Source organism: Pteropus medius, unplaced genomic scaffold (genome assembly GCF_902729225.1).
Source record: "Pteropus medius unplaced genomic scaffold, Ma_sr-lr_union100, whole genome shotgun sequence".
In the NCBI taxonomy this organism is placed as follows: Eukaryota; Metazoa; Chordata; class Mammalia; order Chiroptera; family Pteropodidae; genus Pteropus; species Pteropus medius.
Genome location: NW_024349799.1, coordinates 7,759,299 through 7,771,858, shown reverse-complemented (window position 1 = coordinate 7,771,858; position 12,560 = coordinate 7,759,299). Strand labels below are relative to the sequence as shown.

The 12,560-nt window shown below is 36.3% G+C and overlaps 1 protein-coding gene across 1 annotated transcript in view; it reads left to right on the top strand.

Annotated features, from left to right (window-relative positions):
* ACACA (acetyl-CoA carboxylase alpha) overlaps window positions 1-12,560 on the top strand; it is a 244,652-nt gene that overhangs the window by 101,719 nt on the left and 130,373 nt on the right. The window contains exons 21-25 of the mRNA XM_039886513.1: window positions 3,575-3,721; window positions 4,101-4,289; window positions 4,963-5,063; window positions 5,795-5,883; window positions 10,210-10,334. Of these exons, the coding sequence (XP_039742447.1) occupies window positions 3,575-3,721; window positions 4,101-4,289; window positions 4,963-5,063; window positions 5,795-5,883; window positions 10,210-10,334 (651 nt within the window). The remainder of the gene's footprint in view (window positions 1-3,574; window positions 3,722-4,100; window positions 4,290-4,962; window positions 5,064-5,794; window positions 5,884-10,209; window positions 10,335-12,560) is intronic.

Genomic DNA, 12,560 nt, shown 5'->3' with positions numbered 1-12,560 from the left:
TTTGCTTTTTAAAAATTTAACAGTATAGTCAGAGAGTATTTCATATTATAATTTTTTTTCATAATTTATGTGTCGGTTCCTTACTGATGGTCCTTTAGGTTGTTTTCAGTCTTGATATTCCAGGAAATGCTTTGAGATTCCCTTATAAACTTTTAGGACTCTCCAGAAGTGTCTCTCACATTGTTCTTCTTTCAGGGGTCAAGTCCTTCCTGCTCATACACTTCTAAATACAGTAGATGTGGAACTTATCTATGAAGGAGCCAAGTATGTACTTAAGGTATGTTGAACTCCACTGAAGCCTATACCTTACTTTTTATCTTTCTTTATTATTAGCTTGGTTCCTTTAGGTCAAGATAGAGGGCAAGTTTGGTTTATTGTGGGCTGGGTGTTAGTAAAATTACAGCCATTATTTGTGTCAATAGCCTGAATCAGTATTTGATGATTTTCTGAAAATGTTTTAGTTGTTTCTCAACTTCGCATATTCTGCCAAGAGATAAAGGAGACAGAGGACAACTGGGCCAGGGAGAAGCATCTAAGGGTCACTGTTTGCTTGCAGCAGGGCTGAGCCACGCCAACACTGAGGCTAAGAGCGTCAATGCCATGAATTTCCTTTCTCTTTGACAAATCTTTTTTACCTATAATTTACCTATGTTTTCGAGGTACTAAATTTTATCTGGGAATCCACCTGGGAGGGACACTGACTTGTCCCTTTTGGTTCTTGTTTTCTGCAGGTGACTCGACAGTCCCCTAACTCTTATGTGGTGATCATGAATGGCTCATGTGTAGAAGTAGATGTGCATCGGCTGAGTGATGGGGGGCTCCTCTTGTCCTATGACGGCAGCAGTTATACCACGTACATGAAGGAGGAAGTGGATAGGTGAGTGGCTGTTTGAGGTCCATTTGCTGGTCATTATATCAACCTTTCCTTTCAATAGTCACTAGCTCTTGGGATTTTTCAAGGTCTTCTGGTATGCTGTTTTAATTTAAAAAACCAGTACATGCACTTAACAAAAAGTGTTTACATTTAAAAACATTGTTTCTCTGCCACTCCAATGTGGCTAATAGATGATAAAAATTAAGTTCCCTTCTTTATAAGCAACTCCTGTTAACAGTTTCTTATGTATTTTTGCAGAAATTTTTATGGACTTACAAAGTCACATATCCGTACATACTGTATTCTTCTTTTAAATGCATTCACATATAACCTTTAGATACTGTCTTATACCTTATTTTTTTCCTTAACATATGTTGTAGACTGTTCAACACGAATCATTCAGTGTTGCTATGACAGTTAAATGAATTAACATATGTAAAGTGCTTATTAGGACATTGCTTTGGACGTAGTAAGGGTTCAGGAAATAGTAACTATTACATCATTATCATCTTTGTGGGTTTTTTAAAATAGAGGTGTTTGCTCTTTTTAATGGTCATATAGTATTCCATTATGTGGATGTACTATAATTTATTTAATCTGACCCTTATTGAAGGAAATTTTGGTTATTCGGCATTGTAAACAAAGATGAAATGAATATTATATATGTGTGGGTATATAGAATAAAGTTTTCAGATTTTTTTTTAAAGATTGTTATTATTCTACTATTCTCCTTTAGAACCCGAGGTGTTTTATTGGCTTACATACTCCCACTTATCTCCTAGATATCGTATCACAATTGGCAATAAAACCTGTGTGTTTGAGAAAGAGAATGACCCTTCAGTGATGCGCTCACCTTCTGCTGGGAAGTTAATACAGTACATTGTGGAGGATGGAGGCCATGTGTTTTCTGGCCAGTGCTATGCTGAGATTGAGGTCAGGGTGGTGATTGGGCTTTTGGGTCATGGGAGGGAAGGTAGGAAAAGAGTTGGCTGGGGTGGACTAGAACTTAAGAGTAACAGAAAGGAAATAGAAAATAGAAAGGAGAGAGCCTCAGTTTGTTTAGTTGGGGTTATGAACCTTAAGATTTTAACAACAAATGAAAAGCTCATAGTGTTTCTTTGATTGATGATGAATCTCTAGCTCTAAAAGTAGACACCAGGAAATAGCACTTAAAGTGTTATTGCATTACATGCTGGTTATACAGGAAAAGTGGGTAGAGTGGGGCCACAAAATAGACAAGTAATGAAATATGAATTCTGATAGAGCCAAGCATGTGCATGTGATTAGATAGTAAGGGAAGACTTCCTGAAAGAGGGTACTTTGATCTTAGTTTTGAAAGATAGGTAGTAATGGACCAGGTGAAGAAGGGCAGGGAAGAATGTCTAAAGGTAAAGAACAGCATGTACAAAGGCACAAAAGCAAGAAAGTATTTTATATTTAGGGAACTGCAAGTACATATTGGTATTGCTTGAGAATGGACTAAGGTTTAATGGGAAATGGCAAGCAAAGATGCTAAGTAATCAAAATTTGAGATCCTGAAGGACCTTATAAGACATACTAAGAAACTTAGACTTTCCTCAAGGCAGTGAGGAATCATGGAAGGATTTTACACAGAAAAGTGATATGACAAGATTTGGGCTCTAGAATGATTGCTTTTAGTGACCCTTAATGATTGCTTTTGTTGGAGGTGTATAGCAGGGAGGAAAATTTGCTGGGAGATTTTATAGTACTCTAGATTGGAAATGATGGGATTCTAAAGCAAAGAGATGGCAAGAGAAGGTTTTTGAGAGAGGTTTAGAATATGTGCTTGGCTAGGCTTTGTAACTGGTAGATAAGAGACAAAGAAGAGCAAAGAGTGACCCTTAGATTTTAGCTTGGATATCTTAAGTAGACAGAATGAGCATCTAGATCCACGGTATGGGAAGGCTAAATTGTTTGTTACTTCTAAGTACAAAACAAGTAAAAACACAAACTATGGCAAAATGGATTTAAACATTAGAAACAGGAAATGTCAGTAGCTGTCATTAATCTAACCTAAAGCTACGCTGTGAGAGATTTTTTAATTGGCTCCTTTGGTAGTCTCTTGGAGATTCTCATTTTTCTGGATTAAATAAGATATAATTCAATTTAGATGTTGAGAAAAAAACTGACCTCTTTAAATCATTCTTCTGTCTAAGAGAAGTCAAACTCTAATTTATTTTTTATTGTAGGTGATGAAGATGGTAATGACCTTAACAGCTGCAGAGTCTGGCTGTATTCATTATGTCAAGCGTCCTGGAGCAGCTCTTGACCCAGGCTGTGTAATAGCTAAAATGCAGTTGGACAATCCCAGCAAGGTCCAGCAGGTGAGTAGGAAGGTACTTTTAATATTGCTCTCCAAGAGCTGATTACATGGTAGGGATAATTTGGAAGGGCAAATGATTTCAGTGCTTGGTTTGCCAGTTTTTCTTAGGGTTTCCCGCCCCTGATCTTATGCCTTGTATTTATGCCTATAGTATTATGGAACTAGAGTTTATAGGAGTATTCCAATACTAGGATTCTATGATTTTTTCATGATGCTTCCTCCATGGACTTCTCTGCTTGTAACTGGGTCTGGTGAAAGGATGTTGTGATTTTGAACGATGAATACAACTTGCAGTGGTGTGTTTGTACCCTGAATAGAAGGTAGTGGATGACTTGATTTCTCATTGGGGTTGACAGGCTGAGCTTCACACAGGCAGTCTGCCACAGATCCAGAGCACAGCACTCAGAGGTGAAAAGCTCCATCGAGTGTTCCACTATGTCCTGGATAATCTGGTCAACGTAATGAATGGATACTGCCTTCCAGATCCTTTCTTTAGCAGCAGGGTATGAATCACTTCTCTTGGGGAAGGGATGTACAAATAAGGTAAGGTACCTATTCTCCAAGGTAGTTTAAAAGTTGCATAAGGATTTTTTTGGGGGAGGGAGGGTTTGGGGGACAGAGAAAGCTATTTGGCCTGGACCTCTTTCACCTTTAGTCTTGAGATTTGAAGTCTTTAAATCTTTGCCTCTTTAAATCTTTGCCTCTTATCTCTGTCATTGACTTCACATTTAATTGGGATTTAAACCAGAAAACAAGGACAGTTAGAAGCTTATATTGAAATTTCAAAATAAGTACTATACAATAGCGAATTTAGATAATACCATTTTATTTTGGGGATTGTGTTAATTTTATCTGGATACTTTTTTATTATTTCCTTCTTAGGTAAAAGACTGGGTAGAGCGGTTGATGAAGACCCTCAGAGATCCCTCCCTACCTCTCCTAGAATTGCAAGATATTATGACCAGTGTCTCTGGCCGCATCCCTCCCAATGTGGAAAAGTCTATCAAGAAGGAAATGGCTCAGTATGCCAGCAATATCACATCAGTCCTCTGTCAGTTTCCCAGCCAGCAGGTATCTGTAGAGTAACACTATCATTTTCTACTGGAGTTCATGTTGTAGGATTCCTTCCTGTTTGTTTCCTCCTTACTCTCTGGATGTTGTGCTTTTGCAGTTTTAAGCATTGTGCCCTTCACAAAACTGCCTCAGAGTACAAGCCCAATAATGAAAGTATTGTACCTGAAATGCAAAGTATCTGTGGTTATGAGAAAAGCATATTGGCCAGGTATTCCATAGAGGTTTGTTCTTGGGGCTGTTAGAGATATTTTTGTAAATTTAAAGTAGAGGGATATTTGCAGTTTATTATCAGAGACTTCCTTACTACCTCAGTAGCATGTATACCCTTTGCATATAAAGCAAGTTTACATATAAGGATTGAAGCTAGGCAAGTGGAGAGTAAAGTTTGAACTTTGACCTTAAGGATATATTGCCTGTCATGCCCTCTGGTAGTTTTTGCAATGTACTCATTAGTTCATATGGGAAAGGGTGAAAAGACATTAAAGTTACTTGCTTATTTAACACAAGCCCCTAAACTATGCCAGGTAACTTCTAGAAACTCCCAACATATGAAAGATAGAAATGGTCATATTATAATTAAGAAGATTCCTAGTGGTGATGCTATACAAGTTAATGCTTTGGGTCCCTTTGTTGGGTTGGGCTTCATTTTTTCTTTCTTATACTTTATTAGATTGCCAACATCCTAGATAGCCATGCAGCTACCTTGAACCGGAAATCTGAACGAGAAGTCTTCTTCATGAACACTCAGAGCATTGTCCAACTGGTACAGAGGTAGTTACATGTGACTCCAGATTCTCAGACCTGTTCATCCCCATACCTTCTTCCTTCTAAGTAATCAGAGGTTTACTTCAGGTTTGACTTAGAGAAATTAGAAAGCAGTTATATTTAAGAAAATACCTTATATTTTCTAAATATCTTAGAATTATGGGCTAACTCTTATACTCAATATTTGTGATGAATTTGTTCTATATTTTCCTGTTAATTATTAAGGCACAGAAATTTTATTTTTTTTCCTTGAAATTTGATGAAACCCTTAATTTTTCTTCTGGCACAAAGCTCAGTGTGACATTTCTTCTTAGCTTACGGAGCCAACAATTGGACTAAAGTAATATTCACAGAATGTTTTTAACTTTAAGATACTCATAAAATTTTCAGATATCTTTTAGCCATTTCAAGGGTGTGGTAGTCATTTCTACTTAGCAGTGGGAACTGAACCAAGGAGTTGTTAGGGCTATTAAGTGGTTTTTGGTTTTGTTTTGTCCTTTTTTCTCTTTTGTATATAAAGAAAAATCTTGTCTATAGCCAGATTTCTTTTAGGCTTGGATTTAAATTAATCTGGCTAATTGATTTTAGGCTGGCCCCTATCTTGTCATATATTCAGAAGGAAAGCAGTTCAGTAGACAGTCTAGAAACTAAATCTGGGCTGTGGGTTTATTATTTAATAATCTGTTATTTAAGAGTGTAAGCTTGTTTTTCAGTGGAGACTGTTTTTATTTGCCTAGATACCGAAGTGGCATCCGAGGCCACATGAAGGCTGTAGTGATGGATCTGCTGCGACAGTACCTGCGAGTAGAGACACAGTTTCAGAATGGTAAGCCTCTTCCTGAGGACTCTATATCAGAGAAAGTTCCTGGGTAGGACCTTGCAACAACTGAGCCAGTTTATCCTGGCACTAACACTTGCCATTAACAAACCCTTCCTCCTTTCACTGCTCCCTTAAAAACTAAACCTCAATAATCCCACTAATGCCAAAGAAAGAATAACAACAAAACACAGCTTGATGAGATCGTGAATCCACGTGCTTCTGGGAAAGGGCTGAGATAATTTTTCTAGTAGAGATTAGCATTCCCTGTTGATGTCTTCTTGACCTTGTATAGGGAGAGTTGAATCATGACTAGGCTGAAATGGAGAAACCTTATCGGAAAAGCTCGCCTCTCAGCATCTAATCCCTGGATTGAACCACAGGCATCTAAAAAAAAGGCTTAGATTTTCCACTACTTTTCAGTGTATCATTTAGGTGGAATTTATCCCTGGCTTTCTCTGAAGAGCTTCACTAAATGATGTATAAAGTCTCAAAATGTGAAACACCCTTGCTGATTTTAAAGCTGCATGCTGCTGATGTTGCTACCTGCCACAAGATGGCAGTGAAACACCATAAAATTGAAATATTACCTAACATTTTCTTTTATGTTTTGCTCCCTTTTACATCCTTTAAAGGATGGCTCTGCCACTCATAACTAGCAAAAATCCTCAAGTAAATATTAGCAAACTGAATCCAGCAATGTATAAAATAATTCATTACAACCAAATTGGCTTCATCCCACTAATACAAACTTGATTAATATTGAAAAAACTGAATAATGTAATTTATCATGTAACAGCTTTAAAAGAGGAAAAAACATGGTTATCATCTCAAGATATAGGGAGAAAAGCATTTGGCAAAATTTAATATTTGTTCATGATAAACTCTTAGCAAAGAAGAATGAAATGGAACTTCTTTAATCATGTGAAGGTTCCCCATCAAAAATCTATAGATACATCATACATAATAGTAAGATAGTGAAAGCATTCTCTTTAAGATTAGGAATGAGACAAGGACACCTGCTATCACTACTTTTATACAGCATCATACTGGATTTCCTAGCCAGTGCAGTAAGACAAGAAAAAAAATTAAAGGTATGAGGACTAGAAAGGAGTAAGGAAATAAGTCTGCCACTATTAGATATGATATAATCTCTACCTTTAATAAGTTTGCTACATACAAAAGTCAATATATAACATCCAAAAGTGTTTTTTTAAAAGAACAGTTATTTAGAAAAGCAATTTAGAAAAATATGCCATTTAAAATAGGAAACCAAATATTATATACTAAGGAGTAAGTCTAACAAAAACATGTACAAGCCTCCTTTAGAGAAAATTATAATCAGATAACAATAATATAGAATGTTTAAATAAATATCATGGTCTTAGATTAGAATATATACTTGCAAAATAGTGATTCTCCCTGAATTCATCTGTAGTTTTGTTAACATTCTAATAAAAATCCTAGTAGAGTATTTTCATGAAATTTGTCAAGCTAATTCTAAAATTTTCATGAAAGAAATCTGACAATAATAAGTGTCTAAGAAATGTAAGGTGGAGGGATTTGTCCAGTTAAATGTCAAGATTAAATATAAAGCTATATTAATGAAGAGATAGTAACATTGGTGTAGGGACAGGTTACTAGAACAATGCAACATAATAGTCTAGAAACAGATCCACACATATATGAAAACTTACTTTATAACAGAGCAGGCAGTGTAGATCATGAAGAAAGGGTATGCTTTTCAATAAATGATACTGAGACAATGGGTTATTTATACAAAACCAAAGGAAGAAATTGGATCACTTCCTTCTATCATATACACACAAAAATCAGTTCCAGATGACTTAAAGACTTAAACATGTGCTAAAGAGGCAAAACTTAACTTTTTAGGGGAATATTCTTAGACCTCAGGGTAGAGAAGATTTTATCATATAAGACTTAGCATATGCATACTATAAAGGAAGAGGTTGATTAATTCAACTCCACTTAAGAACTTCTGTTCATGAAAAGATACCATAAAAAGATTGAAAATAACAAGCTACCAAGACGAAAAAGATATTTATAAAACATACACCTAACAAAGGATCGGTATCTAGAATTTATAAAGAACTGCTGTGAATCAATAAATAAAAGACAATCTAACATAAAAATCGGTAAAAGATATAAAAAGATAATTCACAAGAGAAACACAAATGATCCTCAAGCTTATGAAAAGATGTTCAATATTATTACCAATTAGAGAAATGTGAACCAAAACCACAATAAAATTGGCAAGAATTAAAAAGTCACATCATCTTCTTCCACTGCTTCTATAGGCGGAAGTGCAAATTTCCAAAGTGTAAACCGCTTTGGAAAACGGTTTGTCAATATCTAATAGAGTCGAACTTTTGTATACTCTTCAACCTAGCAGTTTCACTCTTAGATAATATACTCTAAAAAAAACTCTTACATGTGTTTATTTGGAGAACTATAAAAGACTGTTTGTGGCAACATTGTTTATAATAGCAAAAAAGACAGGAAACAATCCAAAATGCACACAAGTAGAATAGATCGTGATTTCTATTGGCATCAGTGCATTTCTACAATGGATTAATATACGGCAGTGAAAATGGATGGACCAAGGTACACAGCTGAACAAAAGGATGAATCTCAAAATCGTAATGTTAAGGGAAAGAAACAAGTTACAAAAGGAGCCATACACAATGATTCCATTGTTATCAAGTTGAAAAACAGGAAAAATGAAACTATATATACATTTGTGATAAATATAAAGAAAAGCCAAAGAATGATTAACGTAAAATTCAGCTTAGTTGTTTCTGAGGAGGAACACATAGGATCCTTCAGAGGTACTAAAAATGTTCTATTTAAGATAGATAGTAGTTACATGGCTGTTTATTTATTCTCCCGTATGTAAATTTCACAACAAAAACGTTTTTAGGAAGAGAATACTTGTATCATTGCTTTCTTCCTGCTTAGTGTTTCTGCTGCCTCTCCCCTGGGTAAATATTCTTTTTATTTCCCCTGGTCTTAGTAATTCCTATTACCAAGATATAGTTTTGTTGTCATTTCAAAGCTAAGTCTTGGTCGGGAGAAATATAAATTTATATAGGACAATCAATTTTTAAACAGCTTTCATTTTGTTCTAAATAGGTCTTTTATGAAATAGGCAGTTCTCTAGATATTGTACTCCACTGCTTTTTGAATATATTTAGTTTCATTTTGAAAAAAATTATAAGCCAATCTTTAATATTTAAAACAGGTAAAAAGCAGAGTTGCCCTGGTTGAATGTATTCAGCACTCTAGGAATCCATGGTAATGCAATTTGAACGCCACTATTCCGGTTTGTAACAACATGGAATCTGAACTGAGGCAATAGTTCTTTAGTATTTTCATGATTTCATAAAATTCTGACCCTTGGGACTACTCAAACACTAATTCTCCTTTTCTTGGAAATTTAATTCTGAGGTAAGCTGTTTCCTAAAGAAGTGACTATTACTTATATCCCATGTAGATATTGCTATAGTATACCAGAAGATTATGCTCCTATTGCAAAACAGCTTTCCTAGCCAGAACTAACTTGCCCCTGGTGGCCTTATGAAAGGCCAGTGAAAATATACATAAATGTACTCTCCCTGTAGACCTTTTGACTTAATGCAAGATTCTCCTTGATCTGTGCCTTAGTTTGGATTCGGAATTCCTAGGCATTTCTTAACTATTTCATGGACTTATGGTAGAAAATGTTGATTCCAGAGGTGGCAGCCATCTTCTTTGAAGATATTGATAAGTTTGTGTCATTTTATTTTTGAGCTAAAACTGTTCCTTTTGGTTAGGGTGAAACATTTTCAATGAGTCAGACACGGAACCAGAATCTCAAGCTGGAGTGGACTTTAAAGATGGCATTGACATTTCTTTTAAAGCAGCAGAACCCTCTCTTTTAAGGAAATCATTCCAGGAAGCTAAAAGAGAGAATTTAGAGTAAAGGTGGGGGTTGGAGTTATCCCCAACCCCTCAGTCTCTAGGCACACCCTCCCCCTACCTCTCAATTTTTTGTGTGTGAAAAGAATGCTCAGAGAGGGAAGGTGATTTGCCCAGGAGCACATAGTAAATTAGCAACAGAGCTAGGCTTTCAGCCCAGGTCTTACAACCAGATTGCCAACTTCCTAGTCCAATGTTCCTTTTACAAAACCACACTGCCAATTCTGGACAGATCCCTCCAAGAAAATTCTTAAGTGGTTTCTTCTCAATGATTATCAGGTGAATTATAGACATTAAAAAACAAATAACATATAAATATGAACATTGATATTTATCAATTCTTTTTGCTGCTTGTAGGTCACTATGACAAATGTGTGTTCGTCCTTCGAGAGGAGAACAAGAGTGACATGAACACTGTACTGAACTATATCTTCTCTCATGCTCAAGTTACCAAGAAGAATCTTCTGGTCACAATGCTTATTGTGAGTACAGTTTTTCAGAACCTGTAAGGATGGCCGATGATAGGAAAAAGCATTTCTCCTGATGGCTGTCGTCAGAGGAAAAGCTCCTGTCTTTTATAATTGTGGGATGAGTGGGGCTTGGGTTGTAGATTAACAGTTTCTCACAGCTGCCTTTGTCCTTGACCTGGAAGAAAGTGCTCCCGTCAGGAAAGGATTGTTCTGCCTATTATGCATATAATCATGCACAGAAACTCAGATCTCTTGCTTCTACTTAGAGAAGCCCTGTGTCTCCTCATTCCTGTTGTCACTCATGGAAGTATCTTTAAAATTTAGTCTTATCCAGCCAGTGTACTTTTTCATTATAACTCTTTTTTGTTCCATGAATATCAGCAATGGCTGTCATGTCCAAAACTTAAGAACAAAAAACAACTGTTAGCAATCCAGTATTGCTCCTCCCCTACCAAACATATTTAAATTTATTTCGCATCTTCTTTGGTCCTTTTCTGTTTTATTTACATAGAAATCTAAGCTCAGATTATTGTATTGGTAGTAGATATATGCTTTTGTCCCCATAACCTAGTGAAGTGGGAATGAAGAGGTAAGACTAGTAGATGTGAATAGGACTAATGTACATTTGAACAGTGGATGGAATTTTTGTGGACTTAAGGATTTTTGAAGATGATTTGTAAGTTTTTCACTCCTAGATTTTTCTGATCAAGTTAATACTAGGAATTAGAGGACAGTAAGACTATTCTTAGATTCCCCACTCCATGAACAATTTCCTTGCCCCTGTATATGTGTCTTTTTTGTGGGGACTAGCGTCCCTTTGGCTCCTAGAGTTTCCTTTTTTGTCCTTTTGTAGAATTGCCATTTTTGGTATCTTAATTCCATCATTTCTTCTCAGAGGAAAAAAATCCCACAAATATTCACTGCTATTTTTTATTTCATAGTTCAGAATGAAGGGAAACTGTCTACCTCACACCTAGTTAACAACGGTGTCGCTCATTCAGTTATCTGCCTAGCTGGTTAATTCTCAAAGAGATAACATTTTTTAGAATACCTACTTTAAAAAATATCTAATTATAAGGAGTGTTTATTACCTTTGCTACCTAGAATGGCTAGATGGTAGGGAAACCAGAAGATGCATTTGAAAGGAAAAAAATATATGTCAGCACTATATAATATTTATTTCAGTTTCCCCAAGTGGGAGGTTTTGACAAAGAAGTGATATCTAGGGCACCTTGCTGATAATATTTTTTCTCAATCAAAAAAGGGAAGAAATCTCTGACTAGTTAGATTTTTTTTTTTTTTAACTTTAATACAAAGATTGCTAATTCTCACTTGGATAAAGCCAAGACTTTCTCATAGAAAAGGGTAATGATCAGGGAGTGGAAGAATATGTCAGTTTGTCCCTAAAATGGGGTGGAATTTGCCTTTTAAGGAAGCTAATTATGGTGAGTTTTCATTTTATTATGATTACCTTTTTAAGGACTTAACAGTTTTCTGCACTAAAAATAGACCAAAGCCCAGAATCCTCGGAGCAGCAGAAGAGTAATGATCGTCCAAGACTGTCGCTAGGTTTCTTAAATTCTAATTTGTAAGATATAGGGGCTCGGCTCGCTCCTTTTGCGGAGTGATTGTAAGTAACGCTTGCCTTAAGAATCTCATTATTGGAACACGGAGCCATATTTCCTCTGAGAATTCTGGAGTAGCTTTGAGCCGGGGCTGTTCATTTCTCAAGTAATCACGCTGGTGTGATGGAGAGAGAAAATGGCAGCTGTTCGGAGCTCAGGCCTTCAATTTTCTTCAGAGTCCAGTCACTCAAGTGTGTAATTACACGGGGGTGCTGCAGAGGCGTTGGGCCCTGTCAGAGAACTGGTTTGAGGCTTTGCTTTCTGCTTTTGCCAGTCAGGACAGGCAGAAGCCAATGGGACTCAGACTTGCTGCTGTTTCTTTTTTCTCCACCTTGTCATCCTGATTACTTCTTACCTGCGTGGATAGTACCCAAACTTTCATTCCAGCAGGCTGAGATCTTTGGAGAAAAGAGCTGTTTGTTAGTGTTTGGGTTTGGATGAATAGAACAGGGAGAAGAGGAAGAAGAAGAGAGAGTCAGGGAGGTGGGGGAGGAGGAAGGAGGTTGAAGAGGTGAACCAGAATGATGGATTTGTACTTTTCTTTATTTTGGCATTTCACATTTTTCTTTAAAAAACAAAACAAAACTCAGTAAATGTAGTAGGAATCTTAGCT